The 21,414-nt window shown below is 35.1% G+C and overlaps 1 protein-coding gene and 1 pseudogene across 1 annotated transcript; both read right to left on the bottom strand.

Annotated features, from left to right (window-relative positions):
- Positions 1-3,653: 3,653 nt before the first annotated feature.
- Positions 3,654-4,612, bottom strand: LOC133248718 (olfactory receptor 6C74-like; annotated as a pseudogene).
- A 2,448-nt stretch (positions 4,613-7,060) lies between these two features.
- LOC133248719 (olfactory receptor 6C76-like) lies at positions 7,061-21,084 on the bottom strand. The gene is given in 4 exon segments (XM_061419052.1): positions 7,061-7,150; positions 9,202-9,254; positions 20,137-21,045; positions 21,048-21,084. Coding segments are annotated over 4 exon segments (1,089 nt in total).
- Positions 21,085-21,414: the final 330 nt, after the last annotated feature.

A 21,414-nucleotide genomic window follows, 5' to 3' on the forward strand; every position in this document is an offset into this window, starting at 1 on the left:
TGGCCCTTATTGTATTATTTTTGGAAATATCTACATTTCCTTTAACTCTTTAGTTCTACTGTTTCTGTACACTTGAGTATTTTGCCATTTATAAACTGGTTAGATTTATTCACACAGACATTTCTCAAATGTTTTAACTGAGAAATCCTGGAAGTTAAAATGGTTGAAAACTGTTGAGTTATCTATTTTACTTAGACCTAATACTTTCCAGTCCATTCTACAGGAGATCAGCCCTGGTGTTCTTTGGAAGGAATGATGCTAAAGCTGAAACTCCAGTACTCTGGCCACCTCATGTGAAGAGTTGATTCACTGGAAAAGACTCTGATGCTGGGAGGGATTGGGGTCAGGAGGAGAAGGGGACAACAGAGGATGAGATGGCTGGATAGCATCACCGACTTGATGGACGTGTTTGAGTGAACTCTGGGAGTTGGTGATGGACAGGGAGGCCTGGCGTGCTGCGATTCATGGGGTCGCAAAGAATCGGACTCGACTGATCAACTGAACTGAACTGAATACTTGCACATTATTTTTAACAGTTTGATTTTCTTTTACAGATACTCTATATCCAGTATTTCTATGATGCACTTGTATACTCTCTAAGTCGTGTCCAACTCTTTGTGATCCCATGTAGTGGTAGCCCACCCAGCTCCTCAGTCCATGGGATTTACCAGGCAATAATACTGGAGTGGATTGCCATTTCCTTCTGGGGATCTTCCCAACCCAGGGTTCAAACTCACATCTCCTTTTTAGCAAGTGGATTCTTTTACCACTGGGCCATCTGGGAAGCCATTACTTTTTAAACTGTTTTCTCTAAGGTCTGAATTTAAGCATCTGTGGAAAATAATTTTAGTAATATTTTCCCACTTTTCTTGGTCCACCTCCATGTACTATATTTCTCCTCTTACTAATCACTGGGCCTGCCTGGTGGCTCAATCAGTCCAGTATTCTGGCCTGGAGAATTCCATGGAGTATGGTCCATGGGATCCCAAAGAGTCAGATATTACTGAGTAACTTTCACTAATCACTACTTCTAATCATTATTACTAGTAATCACTTACTAATCATTACATAATTTAGTACTCCTCTAAAGGAGTACTGAAAACTAAAATCTTTCTGAATTTGTTTTCATAATTCTATTTTTTTCCATCATCAACACCTTTTATTTTATTTTTTAAACTAATTTATTTATTGAAATTGGAGGCTAATTACTTTACAATATTGTGGTGGGTTTTCCCATACATTGACATGTGATTCTCTTTTTTAGCTCTGTCCCCTTCAAAATGATCTTATCTTATACTTACTGAACTATCATTTTGCTCATATATAAAACCCCTACCAGTGACTTTATTGAGTTCTCAAAAAAAAACCAGAGATCTTATTTTAATATCATGTTTGCTGTCCAGCAGAAAAGCTGAACACATTTCAAGGTAAAGCATTTTAGTACTTCAGGTAGAAGCTCAGCTGAACTTGTATTGAAGAAACTGTGTTACTTGTTCAAGAACAGATTTTTTTTTAAAATAAAAAGCACTATTAAACTATCTGGAGATTCAAATTCAGATGCTAACTGTTGTGGGTCTATTAGATATAAAGAAATGAGATATGATACAGACTAAGCAAAATGGCAGAGAAGACAGATAACATAACTTTAATCTTCCTGGGAGTGGGCAGAATAGGAATGGGTAAGTTGTATTCTAGAAGTGCTAGACCCTGAATTGTAGAGCATCTATGCAATATGAGTAGTAAATGACAGACATTTAAAAATATATGAGTTAAACATTTCAGAATAGCTCCATGATAAGTAACTGGTTTAACTTGGATAGTGTTTTTTTAAGCAAATTCTTCCTGACTCACACATAACAGAATCAAAACTAAAAAGAACACTGAGAGAGCCTTAGGTTTTACTTGTATAAGATTGTCCCAATATGTTACATGTTTTTTCATATTCTGTGCTCTTAAAATTTCTAAAAGTTGAATAGTGCTCCAAGATCCTTAGATATATTTTCTCAAAATGAAATAATGATGAAATAAAATGATAACCAATGTTTAAAATGTTATTCCTGAAATCATATACCTGACACATATCTTTTAAGATATAATTCATTAACTGGTTGTACCAAAACATGTAAAATTGTCCTATCACTTATATACTATATGTATTTTTCTCCCTGGCTATATATTTTTCTGGTCTGTCATAAGACAGCATTTTTCAAACATATTTTATTCAAATCAAAAACTTTTATTCAAATTCAAAATCAAAATACTAAAAGGAAATGAAAAAGATATTATAGTCAAATGCACAAACATTTCTAGAAAAAAAATCATGAAAATGATGTGTACCTGGGAAAACCTTTTTTACTTTATTTAATATTTTCAAACTTTGGTCATGACACACAAATTGATTTGAGTTCCCCAAATTCCACTCACTTGATGACTAAGAATTCAAAAATCCTTAACAAAACATTAGTTTATTCTGTCATCTTGGTTTCCCTGGGAGAAGACATAGCTATGTAACTATACATTGACACTTACAATAATCTGAAAATAATATATTGACTAGCATTGTTTTCTTTATTTAACAGTTATTTACACGCACCTTTCAATAAGTTTCAGAAGTATCCCAAGTTACTGAAAGGTGTGTTTTTATATATGGAAACACCAAATATGTTTTATTATGTTTTATTAATATTTTATTATTTAATATTATTATTTATATTTATTTTATATATTATTATAATATTAATATGTTATATTCATTATGTTTTATTATTAACTTTTAAAATAGGCTAGTAAAATAATACATTTTCATCTGCAATTTAAGTACTTGTAAATGCTGCTGCTACTGCTAAGTTGCGTCAGTCGTGTCCGACTCTGCGCGACCCCATAGACGGAGGTCCACAGGCTCCCCTGTCCCTGGGATTCTCCAGGCAAGAACACTGGAGTGGGTTGCCATTTCCTTCTCCAATGCATGAAAGTGAAAAGTGAAAGTGAAGTCACTCAGTCGTGTCCGACTCCTAGCGACCCCATGGACTGCAGCGCACCAGGCTCCTCCATCCATGGGATTTTCCAGGCAAGAGTACTGAAGTGGGGTGCCATTGCCTGCTACCAATTCTCAAATACAAACTAAGCAACTAGTTTCTATGAAAATTATTTTAAAATAACAATCATTAAAAAAAAATAAACACCTCTAGTTTGACCATCAACACTAAGGGTTAATCTCTGCAACAATTTTCTTTCATTAAATTAAAAGGACTATGTACAAATATATTGGTAGTATTACAAAGGAACATAAAGAAATATTAGCTTAAGTAGGTTATAACTAAGTACAAATAAAGGATAGCAATAACATTTACATTGCATGCTACATTAAATATAATTTAAATAAAAAGTATTGTATTCTTGACTAAATAGAATTCATAGACAAGTAGATGGTTTGAAAACTTAGGTATACTTCTTCCAGCTTATAAAAGAAAAGAAAGTGATTTTTTTTTTTTTTAAATATCTATTGAAGAACATAGGAAAAAGCTGTGTTGTAACAAAGATTTTTGAAAAAATAAAGCTTGAAAGGTACAAAGATGAATGGAAATAAAAGAGAAAACATGTATCAGAAGCTATAATTGGATACAATGTTTTTACTATAGACCCCACTCTTTATTTCATTTATATAAAGTGAAATATAATATTCGTTTGTATAAGAAAGAAACAACCCTGTGTATCGTATTCATGAAGGCCATTTTCACTTGGTTCTGTAAGCTGTAGATGAAAGGATTCAAAAGTGGGGCAACAAAGGTATTGAGCACTGCAATTCCCTTGGAAAAATATAGTCTTTCTTGGACTGAAGGTTTTACATATATGAAAATGTAGCTGCCATAGGAAAGAGATATCACAATCATGTGAGCAGAACATGTTGTAAAAGCTTTTTCCCTCTGGTTCAATGAAGGAATTTTTAGACTTGCTCTTGCAATATAGGTATATGATATTATCACCATTACTAATGTGACCACAAGAGTCATTGCAGCAGAAATGAATCCCACTGTCTCAATTATATGTGTGTCTGAGCAGGAGATCTGCATGAGGGCAGTTGTGTCACAGTAGAAATGTTCAACAACATTGGAGACACAAAAATAGTTTTAGATCTAAGAGGAAAGGCACAAAGGTGATAAAGCAGCCAGCAGTCCAACAACAGAAGACAAGCTGAATGCAGATTTTACTGTTTATGATGGTTGTGTAATGCAGGGGCTTACAGATGGCTACATAGTGGTCATAGAACATAGCTGCTAGCAAGTAAAACTCAGAAGCTCCAGGAAGGAAGACAAAGAATACTTGAGAAACACATCTACTATAGGAAATGTTTTTGTCCCCAGTTGCCATCATAACTCGCAAATTAGGGATGCATGCAGTAGTATAGGAAATTTCTAAGAAGGAAAAATTCCGAAGCAAAAAATACATGGGTATCTTGGGGTGAGGATCCACTAGGATGAATATGATGATGATCATGTTGCCTGTGATGCTCAGCAAGTAGGTGATAAGTAGAAAGATAAATAATATGACTTTCAATCATGGGTCATCAGTCAAACCTGCTAAAATAAACAGTCACTCTTGTATAATTTTCCATTAATATCCTCTACTTTTCCAGTTCTATGTAGGAAAAAAAGAAAATGGTTTTAGTGAAAAAAATAATATTGGTAACTAATGTTCAAAGAAAATTTAGCAAAATTATATTTCAGATAGAGTAACACAATTCACACTTGTGTTTTTTTTTTTTTAAGTATGAACATTTGTATTTTATTTATTTTTTTTAATTAATTTATTTTTTTAATTTTATTTTATTTTTAAACTTTACATAATTGTATTAGTTTTGCCAAATATCAAAATGAATCCGCCACAGGCATACATGTGTTCCCCATCCTGAACCCTCCTCCCTCCTCCCTCCCCACACCATCCCTCTGGGTCATCCCAGTGCACCAGCCCCAAGCATCCAGTATCGCACATCGAACCTGGACTGGCAACTCGTTTCTTACATGATATTCTACATGTTTCAATCACACTTGTGTTTTAAAAATGGTTATGCCAGGAGGAATGGTAGTTTGCATTTCCAGCATATATAACAGATGATTCAGTCTTAATTCACAATTGTAAAATTGTGATGATGATGGAAAATCCTAGATGATGGAAATAAATGTTGATTGATAATACGTGAATAAGTTGAAGGGAACTTAAATAAACATTTTAAGCATACAAAAATGCTTTTTCCTCTGTTGATTTTATTGCAAGGGTTGGGATGAATGCCAGTACCTGTTTAATTGAACGCTTTGCATTATTAAAGCAAAATGATACCTGTCATTACATGTATATCAGCCCTTATGCATTTAACATACATACACACATGCACACATTCACACACACAATCCTAGCCACCATCAATGAACAGGACTAACATATCTATACCATTTTACTAATTAATCAAGTCAAATGCCTGATACTCATTTGCTTTACTTATATGGCTAATGGGATCCAATTTCTGATAAGTCGTATGGTAAATTGGGAATGTACTTATTTGCTGCACTTATTGTCATGTACTTTCTCTATTTCTGTTACCATTCTCAAAATTCTCCTTTTGGAATCCTGAAACAAAATTAGCAGAAATAGTATGAAATTTTCAGTATATGTTATAAGAAACTAATGTTTTCTTCTGTTACAAATCTGAGAGTCCATGTAAGAAAAAGTAAAAATAAGAATGCAGGATATAGGATCAGATAGAAATATGCAAATATGTGTTCAGGAAACTGTAGAAGGCTTAAGAAGTAGAAAAAAGAGTAAGGAAAAGCAAAGCATTATGTAAAAGTAGAACATTAAGAAGGGTTTTTAGAGATAAACTAAGGAAAAATTTGAAAAAAGACTGAAAATATGCAAGTTATTTTCAAATTAAAATACATAAATTAGTAAGTGAAAATTATTAGCTTAGTAAAAATTAGGAAATAAAAATTATAAGGAGAAAATTTTGACCATTTGAAATTTTTCTCCATCTGCTCTTATTATTTACACTTACCACTTTATTCTTTTGTCATAGAGATAAAAATAAGAACAAATTTGAGTTCAGCATAGCCTGAGAGATGAGTCACCAGTTGGTACATTTCAAACGCATACTGAATCTTAGACTTACTGACAAAGTTTAGGAGGCATATGTTTCCTTATTATAAGGATATTCAAATATATGAGTAACATGTAATTCCAGAAATATTAACTATAGATATCTATTCTCATCAATGAACATACATGAAGTGGGACAGTCCTATTGTTCAGGTTTGCACAGATAAAAATTTGAAGGTCAGGATCAAGTTGAAAGAGTTATATTTTTCAAAACTCTCCTCTTAAGAGTACATTTTGTACAAATAATTTTATAGCAGATATACTTCATTTTTTTTAATAAAAAAGATTAATGACATCTCTAAGGAACTATTACTTCCTTGGTATCTTCAACAGGAAGCATATACAGTGATTAAGGTTTTGTGAGAAGTACTAGATAAAACAATGCTTACTGCACTGAAAATATCGAGATTATTATTTCCAACTTCTAAAATACACATTATTATTATTAAAGAAGTATACATACATTTATATATATTATACACATATATGTGTGTGTGAAGTCGCTCATTCGTGTCTGACTCTTTGCAATCCCGTGAACTATAACCCGCCAGGCTCCTCTGTCCATGGGATTCTCCAGGCAAGAATACTGGAGTGGGTTGCCATTTCCTTCTCCAGGGAATCTTCCCAACCCAGGGATCAAACCCAGGTCTCCTGCATTGCAGGCAGACGCTTAATCCTCTGAGCCACCAGGGAAGCCATCAGTCAGCTCCGTTCAGTCGCTCAGTCATATCCGACTCTTTCCCTTCATATAGGGAAGCCGTATATACACATATATACATATATGCACAAAAGGACAAATAAAAGTTATTCCAAAACATCTGGAGAAGTTTCAGTAGAATTCAAAGAAAAAAAAAAAAATGAAATCTGCTGTCATAATCATCTTAAGGGGCCCAGTCGAGAGGGAGCTCAGTGACTACCTCCGCACCGAGCCAGCTCCGCCGGGCAGGGCCGGGAGGGAGTGGGACAGAATCTGGGAGTGCAGCGGGGAGGAGTCCCGGCTGGGCTAAGAAAAAAAAAAAAAAAGACAAATTCAAAAAGAAGTGACTATTCATATTCCTGGACAATCTTTCAGTTAAGTTCAGTTAAGTTCAGTTGCTCACTCATGTCCAACTCTTTGCGACCCCATGAATTGAAGCACGCCAGGCATCCCTGTCTATCACCAACTCCCGGAGTTCACCCAAACCCATGTCCATCGAGTTGGTGATGCCATCCAGCCATCTCATCCTCTGTCGTCCCCTTCTCCTCCTGCACCCAGTCCCTCCCAGGATCAGAGTCTTTTCCAATGAGTCAAATCTTCACATGAGGTGGCCAAAGTATTGGAGTTTTAGCCTCAGCATCAGTCCTTCCAAAGAACACCCAGGACTGATGTCCTTAGAATGGACTGGTTGGATCTCCTTGCAGTCCAAGGGACTCTCAAGAGTCTTCTCCAACACCACAGTTCAAAATCATCAATTCTTCAGCGCTCAGCTTTCTTCACAGTCCAACTCTTCCATCCATACATGACCACTGGAAAAACCATAGCCTTGACTAGATGAACCTTTGTTGGCAAAGTAATGTCTCTGCTTTTCAATATGCTGTCTAGGTTAGTCATAACTTTCCTTCCAAGGAATAAATGTCTTTTAATTTCATGGCTGCCATCACCATCTGCAGTGATTTTGGAGCCCCCCAAAATAAACTCTGACACTGTTTCCACTGTTTCCCCATCTATTTCCCATGAAGTGTTGGGACCAGTTGCCATGATCTTTGTTTTCTGAATGTTGAGCTTTAAGCCAACTTTTTCACTCTCCTCTTTCACTTTCATCAAGCGGCTCTTTAGTTTTTTGCTTTCTGCCATAAGGGTGGTGTTATCTGCATATCTGAGGTTATTGATATTTCTCCCAGCAATCTTGATTCCAGCTTGTGCTTCTTCCAGCCCAGCATTTCTCATGATGTACTCTGAATATAAGTTAAATAAGCAGGGTGACAATATACAGCCTTGACGTACTCCTTTCCCTATTTGGAACCATTCTGTTGTTCTATGTCCAGTTCTAACTGTTGCTTCCTGACCTGCATATAGGTTTCTCTAGAGGCAGGTCAGGTGGTCTGGTATTCCCATCTCTGTAGGAACTGTCCACAGTTTGTGGAAAATAAAGTACCAGTGTTAATTTTCCAGACATAGCTTCCACTTCATGTCATATATGACCACAGTTTCTTTTCTCCAAATATTTTTGTGATTTTTTTTATTGGATTTGAGACTGATCTTTAATAACTAAACAGTCTCTACCTTTCTTATGTGGAATGAATATTTTTCCATGTATATAGTTAGCCTTCTTGCAACTTATTGTGGCCATGTAACTAAATTCTGTCCAAAGGATATATTAAAAGAAGATATCTTATTCAGTTCCATGGATTATCTTCTGGTATAAGTAGTTATTCCTCCTCTTCCTCTTTACTGCCTCTCACTACTGAAATACTGATATGATGGTGAGTCATTTGCAGTCATTATCATGAGAAAGTGCACAAGGAATGGTGAATACACAAGATAGAACACATCCAGGATCCTGATACATTTGTAGGTCATACCAGCATAAAAACACATTGATTTTAAGGAAGAGTTTCACATACCAAGCCAGATTAAAATAATTTTTTGTTCAAAGAGCTCTGATATTTGTTGATTACTGTCCAAACATCAATTAAGTTACAAATTTCTTAGTTATTTAAAGAAATATTAACTATTTACAGACTGTTTTAAATATGGTTAGATCATCTTGGGTCTCTCTATTGGTGTCATTTCCATTATTTTTGGTCATTTGATCTCCCTCTGGTATACCTGCAAATTTTTTAATCTATACTCAAAACTATCTGCAAATGTTAAAGGCTCTGGATGACAAGTTATGCCTACAAATAGAATTTATTATATCACAGCACACAGGTAAAGCCTGATGACCTTGATCACAACAAATAGTAAGATTATTCAAATCTGTTTTTCATCATTTTTGAGAAATAATGAATTCATTATATTTATTCCTAGGGTATAAAATTTCAGCACTCTGAACTAAAAGCCTACATTTTTACCCATGCTCTTGAATCTTCATAAACTGTAACTGTCAAAATTTTGCCTTCAATGACTAGTAGACAGAAAGAATTTCTTCTCAGAGGTTTAATCTGTTAGCTGTTGTTTTATGCACGCAGGCTCAGGTTTCTGTTGTGTTAGTCCCTCTGTCATGTCCGACTCTTTGTGACCCCGTGGTCCATACAGCCCACCAGGCTCTTCTGTCCATAGGATTTTCCAGCCAAGGATTCTGGAGTGGGTTGCCATTTCCTTCTCCAGGGGACCCAGGGATCAAACTCGGGTCTCATGCATTGCAGGCGGATGCTTTACCGTCTGAGCTACTAGGGAAGCCCCCAGGTTTCCATTACTTAAGGATTAAGACTGATCAAATGTGTTCAGGGAAAAACACTGAAAAATTTCAGGCTTGTTAGTCATCAGTTGCTTTTTCACAAATTCATGATACTACTGTCAAAATTAAAACATATATCAAAGACACAAGCATAGGCACACTGCTATTAATTAAAATCCTGAATGAGTTTGTATTTCATTATTTTTCCTAGGACAAGAGAAGTTTGAAAAGCTGCCATGGGCTGAGAAGTACATAGTGATACAGAGATAACATTTATTAGGCAGAACAACTACATACACTTCTTTTGACCATGAGTGTAGAAAATCCAGCCTGAAATTTCAAGGGAATCTAGCTTTTGCTAAGGGTGGCTACAGGAAATCAAGACAAGTGATTGGTATTTATCTTCCCCAATTATTTTCTGATTTTCTTTATACTATTTTCATAGTCATGTAAACATACTATATTTAGTGGCTTCCAAAGACCCAGGTTTATTTTTTCATAGCTCTAACTGTAACAGAAAAGAATATTTTCTCAAACATTTAGAAAACTTTATTAAATTGAGTTTTACTGAACTGATTTTGGCCTCATGCCAAACTATGATTTATGGATGATTTTATACCTGAAAAAAGAAATAAATAAAATGATTGGAGTAGAGCTAAAGATGTATGTGTGTGTGAGAGAGAGAAACAGAGAGAGAGATGGTGAGATTAGCCTGTCAGACAATTTATCTAACAAATTGTCTATATCATTCAAGACAATTCATGTTGATAATATGCCATATGGTAAATGTATAAGGAGCATCCTCCAAGTATTAATATATATTTGCCCTGCGATGTTACAGACCTTTCCAGCTTTTTAAATGGATTGGCACACGTATTAATGACAAGCTACTACTTGCAAATTATAATACCAGTCTGATATAACCTGGTACTGCATCAGGTTACTAAAAGTGCCTTTTTGTTTCTAAGTGTCTGAAAGCCTGAAAGACTCCTTTTTGCAACTTCAAACACAATCACTAAAAAGTACTTATCACTATCTTGGCATGTCTGTAAACAACTCTTGGTCACAAACTTACTGAGAAATGTTGAAACTGAATAGAACAAGCCTATGGAATCAAACAAAAATGAATTTGAGTTCTGTCTCTTTTTTTTTTTCATCTTATTTTTTAATTTTATTTTTTAATATAAATTTATTTATTTTAATTGGATGTTAATTACTTTACAATATTGTATTGGTTTTGCATTCATCAACATGAATCTGCCACAGGTATACACGTATTCCCCATCCTGAACCCGCCTCCCTCCTCCCTGTCCATATAATCCCTCTGGGTCATCTCAGTGCACCAGCCCCAAGCATCCAGTATCATGCATTGAACCTGGACTGGCAATTTTTTTCATATATGATATTATACATGTTTCAATGCCATTCTCCCAAACCATCCCACCCTCTCCCTCTCCCACAGAGTCCAAAAGACTGTTCTATACATCTGTGTCTCTTTTGCTGTCTCGCATACAGGTTTATCATTGCCATCATTCTAAATTCCATATATATGAGTTAGTATACGGTATTGGTGTTTTTCTTTCTGGCTTACTTCACTCTGTATAATAGGCTCCAGTTTCATCCACCTCATTAAAACTGATTCAAATGTACTCTTTTTAATGGCTGAGTAATATTCCATTGTGTATATGTACCATGGCTTTCTTATCCATTCATCTGCTGATGGACATCTAGGTTGCTTCCATGTCCTGGCTATTATAAACAGTCCTGAGATGACAATTGGGATACATGTGTCTCTTTCCCTTCTGGTTTCCTCAGTGTGTATGCCCAGCAGTGGGATTGCTGGATCATAAGGCAGTTCTATTTCCAGTTTTTTAAGGAATCTCCACACTGTTTTCCATAGTGTCTGTACTAGTTTGCATTCCCACCAAAAGTGTAAGAGGGTTCCCTTTTCTCCACACTCTCTCCAGCATTTATTGCTTGTAGGCTTTTGGATCACAGCCATTCTGACTGGCCTGAAATGGTACCTCATTGTGGTTTTGATTTGCATTTCTCTGATAATGAGTGATGTTGAGCATCTGTTCATGTGTTTGTTAGCAATCTGTATGTCTTTTTTGGAGAAATGTCTTTTTAAATCTTTGGCCCATTTTTTGATTGGGTCGTTTATTTTTCTGGAATTGAGCTGCAGGGGTTGCTGGTATATTTTTGAGATTAGTTGTTTGTCAGTTGCTTCATTTGCTATTATTTTCTCCCATTCTGAAGGCTGTCTTTTCACCTTGCTTATAGTTTCCTTTCTGGTGCAGAGGCTTTTAAGTTTAATTATGTCCCATTTATTTCTTTTTGCTTTTATTTCCAATATTCTGGGAGGTGGGTCATAGAGGATCCTGCTGTGATGTATGCTGGAGAGTGTTTTTCCTGTGTTCTCCTCTAAGAGTTTTATAGTTTCTGGTCTTATGTTTAGATCTTTAATTCATTTTGAGTTTATTTTTGTGTATGGTGATAGAAAGTGTTCTAGTTTAATTTTTTCCAAGTGGTTGACCAGTTTTCCCAGTACCACTTGTTAAAGAGATTGTCTTTAATCCATTGTATATTCTTGCCTCCTTTGTCAAAGATAAGGTGTCCATAGGTGCATGGATTTATCTCTGGGCTTTCTATTTTGTTCCATCGATCTATATTTCTGTCTTTTTGCCAGTACCATACTGTCTTGATGACTGTGGCTTTGTAGAAGAGCCTGAAATCAGGCAGGTTGATTTTTCCAGTTCCATTCTTCTTTCTCAAGATAGCTTTGTCTATTCGAGGTTTTTTGTATTTCCATACAAATTTTGAAATTATTTGTTCTAGCTCTGTGAAGAATACCATTGGTAGCTTGATAGGGATTGCATTGAATCTATAAATTGCTTTGGGTAGTATACTCATTTTCACTATGTTGATTCTTCTGATCCATGAACATGGTATATTTCTCCATCTATTAGTGTCCTCTTTGATTTCTTTCACCAGTCTTTTATAGTTTTCTATATATAGATCTTTAGTTTATTTAGGTAGATACATTCCTAAGTATTTTATTCTTTTCGTTGCAATGGTGAATGGAATTGTTTCCTTAATTTCTCTTTCTATTTTCTAATTTTTAGTGTATAGGAATTCAAGGGATTTCTGTGTGTTGATTTTATATCCTGCAACTTTACTATATTCATTGATTAGCTCTAGTAATTTTCCGGTGGATTGTTTAGGGTTTTCTATGTAGAGGATCATGTCATCTGCAAACAGTAAGAGTCTTTTCTTTTCCAATTTGGATTCCTTTTATTTCTTTTTCTGCTCTGATTGCTGTGCCCAAAACTTCCAGAACTATGTTGTATAGTAATGGTAGAAGTGGGCACCCTTGTCTTGTTCCTGACTTTAGAGAAATGCTTTCAATTTTTCACCATTGAGGATAATGTTTGCTGTGTGTTTGTCATATATAGCTTTTATTATGTTGAGGTATGTTCCTTCTATTCCTGCTTTCTGGAGAATTTTTATCATAAATAGATGTTGAATTGTGTCAAAAGCTTTCTCTGCATCTATTGAGATAATCATATGGCTTTTATTTTTCAATTTTTTAAAGTGATGTATTACATTGATTGATTTGTGGATATTGAAGAATCCTTGCATCCCTGGGATAAAGCCCACTTGGTCATGGTGTATGATCTCTTTAATGTGTTGTTGGATTCTATTTGCTAGAATTTTGTTAAGGATTTTTTATTTATGTTCATCCGTGATATTGGCCTGTAGTTTTCTTTTTTTGTGGGATCTTTGTTAGGTTTTGGTATTAGGGTGATGGTGGCCTCAAAGAATGAGTTTGGAAGTTTACCTTCCTCTGCAATTTTCTGGAAGAATTTGAGCAGGATAGGTGTTAGCTCTTCTCTAAATTTTTGGTAGAATTCAGCTGTGAAGCCATCTGGAACTGGGCTTTTGTTTGCTGGAAGATTTCTGATTATAGTTTCAATTTATGTGCTTGTGAAGGGTCTATTAAGATTTTCTATTTCTTCCTGGTCCAGTTTTGTAAAGTTGTACCTTTCTAAGAATTTATCCGTTTCTTCCACGTTGTCCATTTTATTGGCATATAGTTGCTGATAGTAGTCTCTTATGATCCTTTGTATTTCTGTGTTGTCTGTTGTGATCTCTCCATTTTCATTTCTAATTTTATTGATTTGATTTTTCTCCCTTTGTTTCTTGATGAGTCTGGCTAATAGTTTGTCAATTTTATTTATCTTTTCAAAGAACCAGCTTTTGGCTTTGTTGATTTTTCTATGGTATCTTTTGTTTCTTTTGCATTTATTTCTGCCCTAATTTTTAAGATTTCTTCCCTTCTACTAACCCTGGGGTTCTTCATTTCTTCCTTTCCTAGTTGCTTTAGGTGTAGAGTTAGATTATTTATTTGACTTTTTTCTTGTTTCTTGAGGTATGCCTGTATTGCTATGAACTTTCCCCTTAGCACTGCTTTTACAGTGTCCCATAGGTTTTGGGTTGTTGTGTTTTCATTTTCATTCATTTCTATGCATATTTTGATTTCTTTTTTGATATCTTCTGTGATTTGTTGGTTATTCAGTAGCGTGTTGTTCAGCCTCCATATGTTGGCATTTTTAATAGTTTTTCTCTTGTAATTGAGATCTAATCTTACTGCATTGTGGTCAGAAAACATGCTTGGAAGAATTTCAATTTTTCTGAATTTACCAAGGCTAGATTTATGGCCCGGAATGTGATCTACCCTGGAGAAGGTTCCGTGTGCACTTGAGAAAAAGGTGAAATTCATTGTTTTGGGATGAAATGACCTATAGATATCAATTAGGTCTAACTGGTCTATTGTATTGTTTAAAGTTTGTGTTTCCTTGTTAATTTTCTGTTTAGTTGATCTATCCATAGGTGTGAGTAGGGTATTAAAGTCTTCCACTATTATTTTGTTATTGTTAATTTCCCCTTTCATACTTGTTAGCATATGTCTTACATATTGCAGTGCTCCTATGTTGACTGCATATATATTTATAATTGTTATATCTTCTTCTTGGATTGATCCTTTGACCATTATGTAGTATCCTTCTTTTTCTCTTTTCACAGCCTTTGTTTTAAAGTCTATTTTATCTGGTATGAGTATTGCTACTCCTGCTTTCTTTTGGTCTCTATTGGCATGGAAAATCTTTTTCCAGCCCTTAACTTTCAGTCTGTATGTGTCCCCTGTTTTGAGGTGGGTCTCTTGTGGACAGCATATATAGGGGTCTTGTTTTTGTATCCATTCAGCCAGTCTTTGTCTTTTGGTTGGGGCATTCAACCCATTTACTTTTAAGGTAATTATTGATAAATATGATCCCATTGCCATTTGCTTTATTGTTTTGGGTTCGAGTTTATACACCCTTTTTGTGTTTCCTGTCTAGAGAATCTCCTTTAGCATTTGTTGGAGAGCTGGCTTGGTGGTGGTGAATTCTCTCAGCTTTTGCTTGTCTGTAAAGCTTATGATTTCTCCTTCATATTTGAATGAGATCCTTGCTGGGTACAGTAAACTGGGCTGTAGGTTATTTTCTTTCATCACTTTAAGTATGTCTTGCCATTCCCTCCTGTCCTGAAGAGTTTCTATTGAAAGATCAGCTGTTATCCTTTTGGGGATCCCCTTATGTTTTATATGTTGTTTTTCCCTTGCTGCTTTTAATATTTGTTCTTTGTGTTTTATCTTTGTTAATTTGATCAATATGTGTTTTGACTTGGGGTTATCCTGTTTGGGACTCTCTAGGTTTCTTGGACTTGGGTGATTATTTCCTTCCCCATTTTAGGGAAGTTTTCAACTATTATCTCCAAAAATATTTTCTCGTGGTCTTTTTGTGTGTGTGTGTTTTTCTTCTGGGACTCCTATGATTCAAATGTTGTAGTGTTTAATATTGTCCTGGAGGTCTCTGAGATTGCCCTCATTTCTTTTAATTCGTTTTTCTTTTTCCTCTCTGATTCATTTATTTCTACCATTCTATCTTCTAATTTACTAATCCTATCTTCTGCCTCTGTTATTCTACTATTTGTTGCCTCCAGAGTGTTTTTAATTTCATTTATTGCATTATTCATTATATATTGACCCTTTTTTATTTCTTCTAGGTCCTTGTTAAACCTTTCTTGTTTATTTCTTCTAGGTCCTTGTTAAACCTTTCTTACATCTTTTCAATCCTTGTCTCCAGACTATTTATCTGTGATTCCATTTTGATTTCAAGATTTGGGATCATTTTCACTATCATTATTCAGAATTCTTTATCAGGTAGATTACCTATCTCTTCCTCTTTTGTTTGGTTTGGTGGGCATTTATCCTGTTCCTTAACCTGCTGGGTATTCCTCTGTCTCTTCATTTTGTTTATATTGCTGAATTTGGGTTGTCCTTTCTGTATTCTGGCAGTTTGTGGAGTTGTCTTTATTGTGTAGTTTCCTTGCTGTGGGTGGGGTTGTATAGGCGGCTTGTCAAGGTTTCTTGGATAGGGAATCTTGTTTCAGTGTTCTGGTGGGTGGAGCTAGATTTCTTCTCTCTGGAGTGCAATGAAGTGTCCAGTAATGAGTTATGAGATGTCAGTGGTTTTGAAGTAACTTTGGGCAGCCTGTATATTGGAGCTCAGGGCTGTGTTCCTGTGTTACTGGAGAATTTGCATGGTATGTCTTGCTCTGGAACTTGTTGGACCTTGGGTGGTGCTTTGTTTCAGTGTAGGTATGGAGGCGTTTGATGAGCTCCTGTCAAATAATGTTCCCTGGAGTCAGGAGTTCTCTGGTGTTCTCAGGGTTTGAACTTAATCTTCCTGCTTCTGGTTTTCAGTCTTATTTTTACAATAGTCTCAAGACTTTTCCTTCTATACAGCACCGTTGATAAAACATCTCCTTTCGAAGACAATGGGCCGCTTTTCTGGGTGGCTGATGCCCTCTGCCGGCATTCAGAAATTGTTTGGTGGAATTTACTCAGTGTTTAAATGTTCTTTTGATGAATTTGTGGGGGAGAAAGTGGTCTCCCCATCCTATTCCTCTGCCATCTTAGAACCGCCTCCTCTGTCTGTCTTAATAACAAATGGGATTCTGGAAATTTTACTGTAGCTCATTGAAGTTCACCTTTCTCACAAGATAAAATAATTAATGATAGAGGATAGTTTGTTCTGTTTTCTTTTGAGTTTGAACATTCAAATAGTATATGTAGACCCCTAGGATGATGCCTGGAACAGAAATGGTGGTTCTTATTAATTATCTAAATGATATTAAATGATATATATTTTTTTGCCTACCTTACTACAGCAGGCTGCTTTAGGTATCTGGAAGGAAAGTCTTACAAATAAAAAGTGCCTGTGATAACTATCCTTGTGTAACTGTCCTTAATATCACCTGCAATAGTTGAAGAAGTTGGGGTGTTTTGTGTTTAGAATTTTATGGACTTTAAGGTACTGGTTACAGTAAACATTATGTAATGGAATAAGAATTTTCATATAATTAATGCATGCTTAGTTTTCCCCTTTTCATTTATCCACTAAAATGTGTTTTCTTTATTGTTTTTGTATTTGAAAATGTAAGAAAAGGGCATATATAAGTTAATCAAATGTGTCAAATAAATTGGGAGATAGTTGAAAAAAATTATGTAAATTGTAACATTAACCATGTCATACACCATATTTTTCTAAGCTGATTTTATTATAAAATATGTATAATGAAAATTTATAAATATACACTATTGAGAGCATAGTATAAATAATGCCAGTGAACCCATCTTTCAGCTTCAACTATTATAAACATTATAGTATTTTTGTTTAGTTGATATCACTGTAATATTTTTTAGTGCACAATTTTGAAACAAACAACAGACAACTCTATGGCAACACTATGTACTCCATTGTTTAACAGAGAAGGAATTTAAAGACATAATTCTAATGACATTATCACATTTTGCGTATTTTAAAATTAACCAGGCACTTAAAAAATGCCACTTTGCAGTTTTCTTGGTTAGGTTAATATGACTCTGAGATCTACATGTTCAGTTGATGGATATGTATCTTACATTATTTTAATCTAGAATAATATTCCCAAGCATTCCTTTTTTCTATGCTTTTGGTATGCTGAAATAATTAGATTATTTTAATACACAATATGTCATTTTCTAAATTGAACAGCTGGATCCTTATGATGTTATTTAACGGGATCCTCTGAGTCCTATATTTCCTATAAAACGGTAGTTTATGTATAGACATCTGACTTTTAAATAGTTTTAAAACATACAACTTGAATTTTACCAGAAATCTTTTTAAATTACACTTTACATGCTTATAATCACACTCTATTCCTCAGTTCAGTTCAGTCGCTCAGTCATGTCCGACTCTTTGAGACCCCATGGACTTTAGCACACCAGGTTTTCCTGTCCATCATCAACTTCCGGAGCTAACTCAAACTCATGTCCATTGAGTCGGTGATGCCATCCAACCATCTCATCTTCTGCTGCCGCCTTCTCCTCCTGCCTTCACTCTTTCCCAGCATCAGGGTCTTTTCAAATGAGTCAGTTCTTCTCATCACGTGGTCAAAGTATTGGAGTTTCAGCTTCAGCATCAGTCCTTCCAATGAATATTCAGGACTGATTTCCTTTAGGATGAACTCGTTAGATCTCCCTGCAGTCCAAGGGACTCTCAAGAGTCTTCTCCAACACCACAGTTCAAAAGCATCAAATCTTCAGCACACAGCTTTCTTTATAGTCCAACTCTCATATCCATATATGACTACTGGAAAATCCATAGCTTTGACTGGATAGACCTTTGGCAAAATCTTGTCTCTTCTTTTAAATATGCTATCTAGTTTGGTAACAACTTTTCTTCCAAGGAGCAAGCATCTTTTAATTTCATGGCTACAGTTACCATCTGCAATGATTTTGGAGCCACCAAAAAATAAAGTCTATCACTGGTTCCATTGCGTCCCCATCTGTTTTCCATTAAGTAATGGGACCAGATGCTATGATCTTAGTTCTCTGAATGTTGAGTTTTAAGCCAACTCTGTCACTCTGCTCTTTCACTTTCATCAAGAGGTGCTTTAGTTCTTCGCTTTCTGCCATATGTATGGTGTCATCTGAATATCTGAGGTTATTGATTTTCTCCCAGCAATCTTTTTTAATTTATTTATTTAAATTGGATGTTAATTACTTTACATGCCATACGTCAACATGAATCCACCACAGGTATACACGTGTTCCCCATCCTGAACTCCCCTCCCTCCTCCCTCCCCATACCATCCCTCTAGGTCATCCCAGCGCACCAGCCCCAAGCATCCAGTATCATGCATCAACTCTGGACTGGCGATTCATCTCACACATGATATGATACATGTTTCAATGCCATTCTCCCAAATCACCCCACCCTCGCCCCTTCCCACAGAGTCCAAAAGATCTCCTGGCAATCTTGATTTTAGTTTGTGCTTCATCCAGCCTGGCATTTCTCACATGCACTCTTCATATAAGTTAAATAAGCATGGTGACAATATACAGCCTTGATGTACTCCTTTCCCAATTTGGAACCAGTCTGTTGTTCCATGTACAGTTCTAACCGTTGCTTATTCCTTAGTACAATTAAATAAATTTATTTGATTTTTTGTTTCTGTTATGATTAATCTTATTTACAAATGAATTATATGATTCTTTAAAAAAAAAAAACCTCCTGTGCTCTGCTTTGTTTTTGTTTTCCCAACAGTGTATGTGAATATATGCAATAATATAAATGAATTAATAATTAACATTACTCTTTGCACTCAATAATTATACTTTCAATTAGACATTATAATATCTCAAAATAAGCTGGTTATCATTACATTATTATTTTTAGTTACATACTTATGCTATTACTTAGAATCTAAGGAACATAGTTCCAAAATGAACAGAGAATAGCTGATAAAGTACTAAATGTGATCTCACTGGGCTGCATTTTATTCTTAATCAAAGTTACCTAGATACAGTACACATATATGACTCAATATTTATTAACTACATAGAATAAAATGTAACAGAAATATGCCATAAGATTTTTTTATTACCCAAGCATAGTGTGAGTGATTTTTTTAAAATATAAAGACAAGAAAATAACATTTTATTTGTCTAAAGACAAAAAGAAATAGTTTAATCTCAACATCCCTCTTTTCATACATTTCTTTAAAAACAATAGAAAATGTGCAAAGGACATAAAGCCAGGACATAAATAAATAGTCTCAAGAAGCCATATCATACCATTGTTTTGAACGTATTAAGCTTTTACAGAAACTCAAATATGAGAACAAAATTTTCTGAACATATATAGAAATACTTTACAGTCTCCATGAGAAATACATATATTTTATTGAAATAACCTTTCAAATAGTGTTACACTTAAGTGAAAGAAGAGGAGTTGAAGGGATCAAATTTGAGAATGCTTATAATGTAACAGAAAAAGAAAGTTTTGATATTTTTAAATGGAAAACATGATTGACATAAAACAGCTAAATGTAAACACCATGACACTTCAGAAAGAAGTGAAAGGACAAATAATAAGTAGTAGAATAAGGAAGCTGGGAACAAATCCAAGTTCCTCCTTTACTAATTTCCCTAATTATTAATTTCCCTCATATAACTCACTATGATTTTGCTTGAATAAAGACAGAAGTCTTTGTAGCAAGTTTTTAAATGCTTGCTTCACCTGCTGGTTCCGTAGAGTATAAATAAAGGGGTTCAAAAGTGGGGCAACAGAGATATTGAGAACCGCGACTCCCTTCACTAAGGAGATCCTCTGTTTGGCTGAGGGTTTCACGTACATAAAGATGCAGCTGCCATATGAGAGGGAGATGACAATCATGTGAGAAGAACAAGTGGAAAAAGCCTTTTTTCTCTGGTTGGCAGAAGGAATTTTTATTATTGTCAGGGCAATATATGTGTATGATAGAATCACTAATACCAAAGTGATCAGTAGAGTCATCAGGGCTAGGATGAAACTCAGCATTTCAAACAAATGTGTATCTGTGCAGGAGATTTGCAGGAGAGGAGCAGTGTCACAGTAGAAATGATCAATGACATTGGAGTTACAGAAATCCAAGGTTAAGCCTAAAATGAGTCCTGGAAAAATGATGAGGAAACCAGCCATCCAAGAGCTAAGGACCAGCTGGATACAGATTTTGTTGCTCATGATGGTTGTATAATGCAAGGGTTTACAGATGGCAACATAACGATCATAAGACATGGCAGCCAGGAGATAAAATTCAGATGCACCAAGAAGGAAAACAAAAAATAACTGAGCTGCACAACAGTTATAGGTAATGGTTTTGTCACCAGTTGCCATGCTAGCAAGCAATTTGGGAATACAGACTGTTGTATAGGAAATTTCTAAGAAGGAAAAATTTCGAAGGAAGAAATACATAGGAGTCTTGATATGAGAATCAAGCAAAATGAGGGTAATGATAGTCAAGTTGCCTGAGATGCTTAACAAACAGCAGGAAGCAGGAAGCAGGAAGATAAATAGCACAATCTTCAATTTGGGGTCCTCTGTCATCCTACTAAGATAAACACTGTCACTGATGTACGGTTTTCCATTATTGCCTCCTGATCTGCTTCTGGTCCGGTGAAAATATTGAGAAAAAAATTATGCAAAAGGACCAGAAAACATGAAGATGACAATGTCAAAACATTAGTAATTGCTAAAGGAGTACTTTTTGGATATGATTACTTTGGATAAGGCAAACTAGCGAAAGCTGTTACTTTTCTTTTGAGTAAAAGCAAATATGTTGTACAAATTTGATGAAATAAAAAAATACCTTATGTCACTTTTATATTCTGGTTTAGTTATATTTATGATAATGAAATGAAGAGATGAATATGTAGGTGAAAAAATTTGATTTTTTCTTAATATGTAGGTATGAACGC

The sequence above is a fragment of the Bos javanicus genome, chromosome 5, assembly GCF_032452875.1.
Source record: "Bos javanicus breed banteng chromosome 5, ARS-OSU_banteng_1.0, whole genome shotgun sequence".
NCBI lineage: Eukaryota > Metazoa > Chordata > Mammalia > Artiodactyla > Bovidae > Bos > Bos javanicus.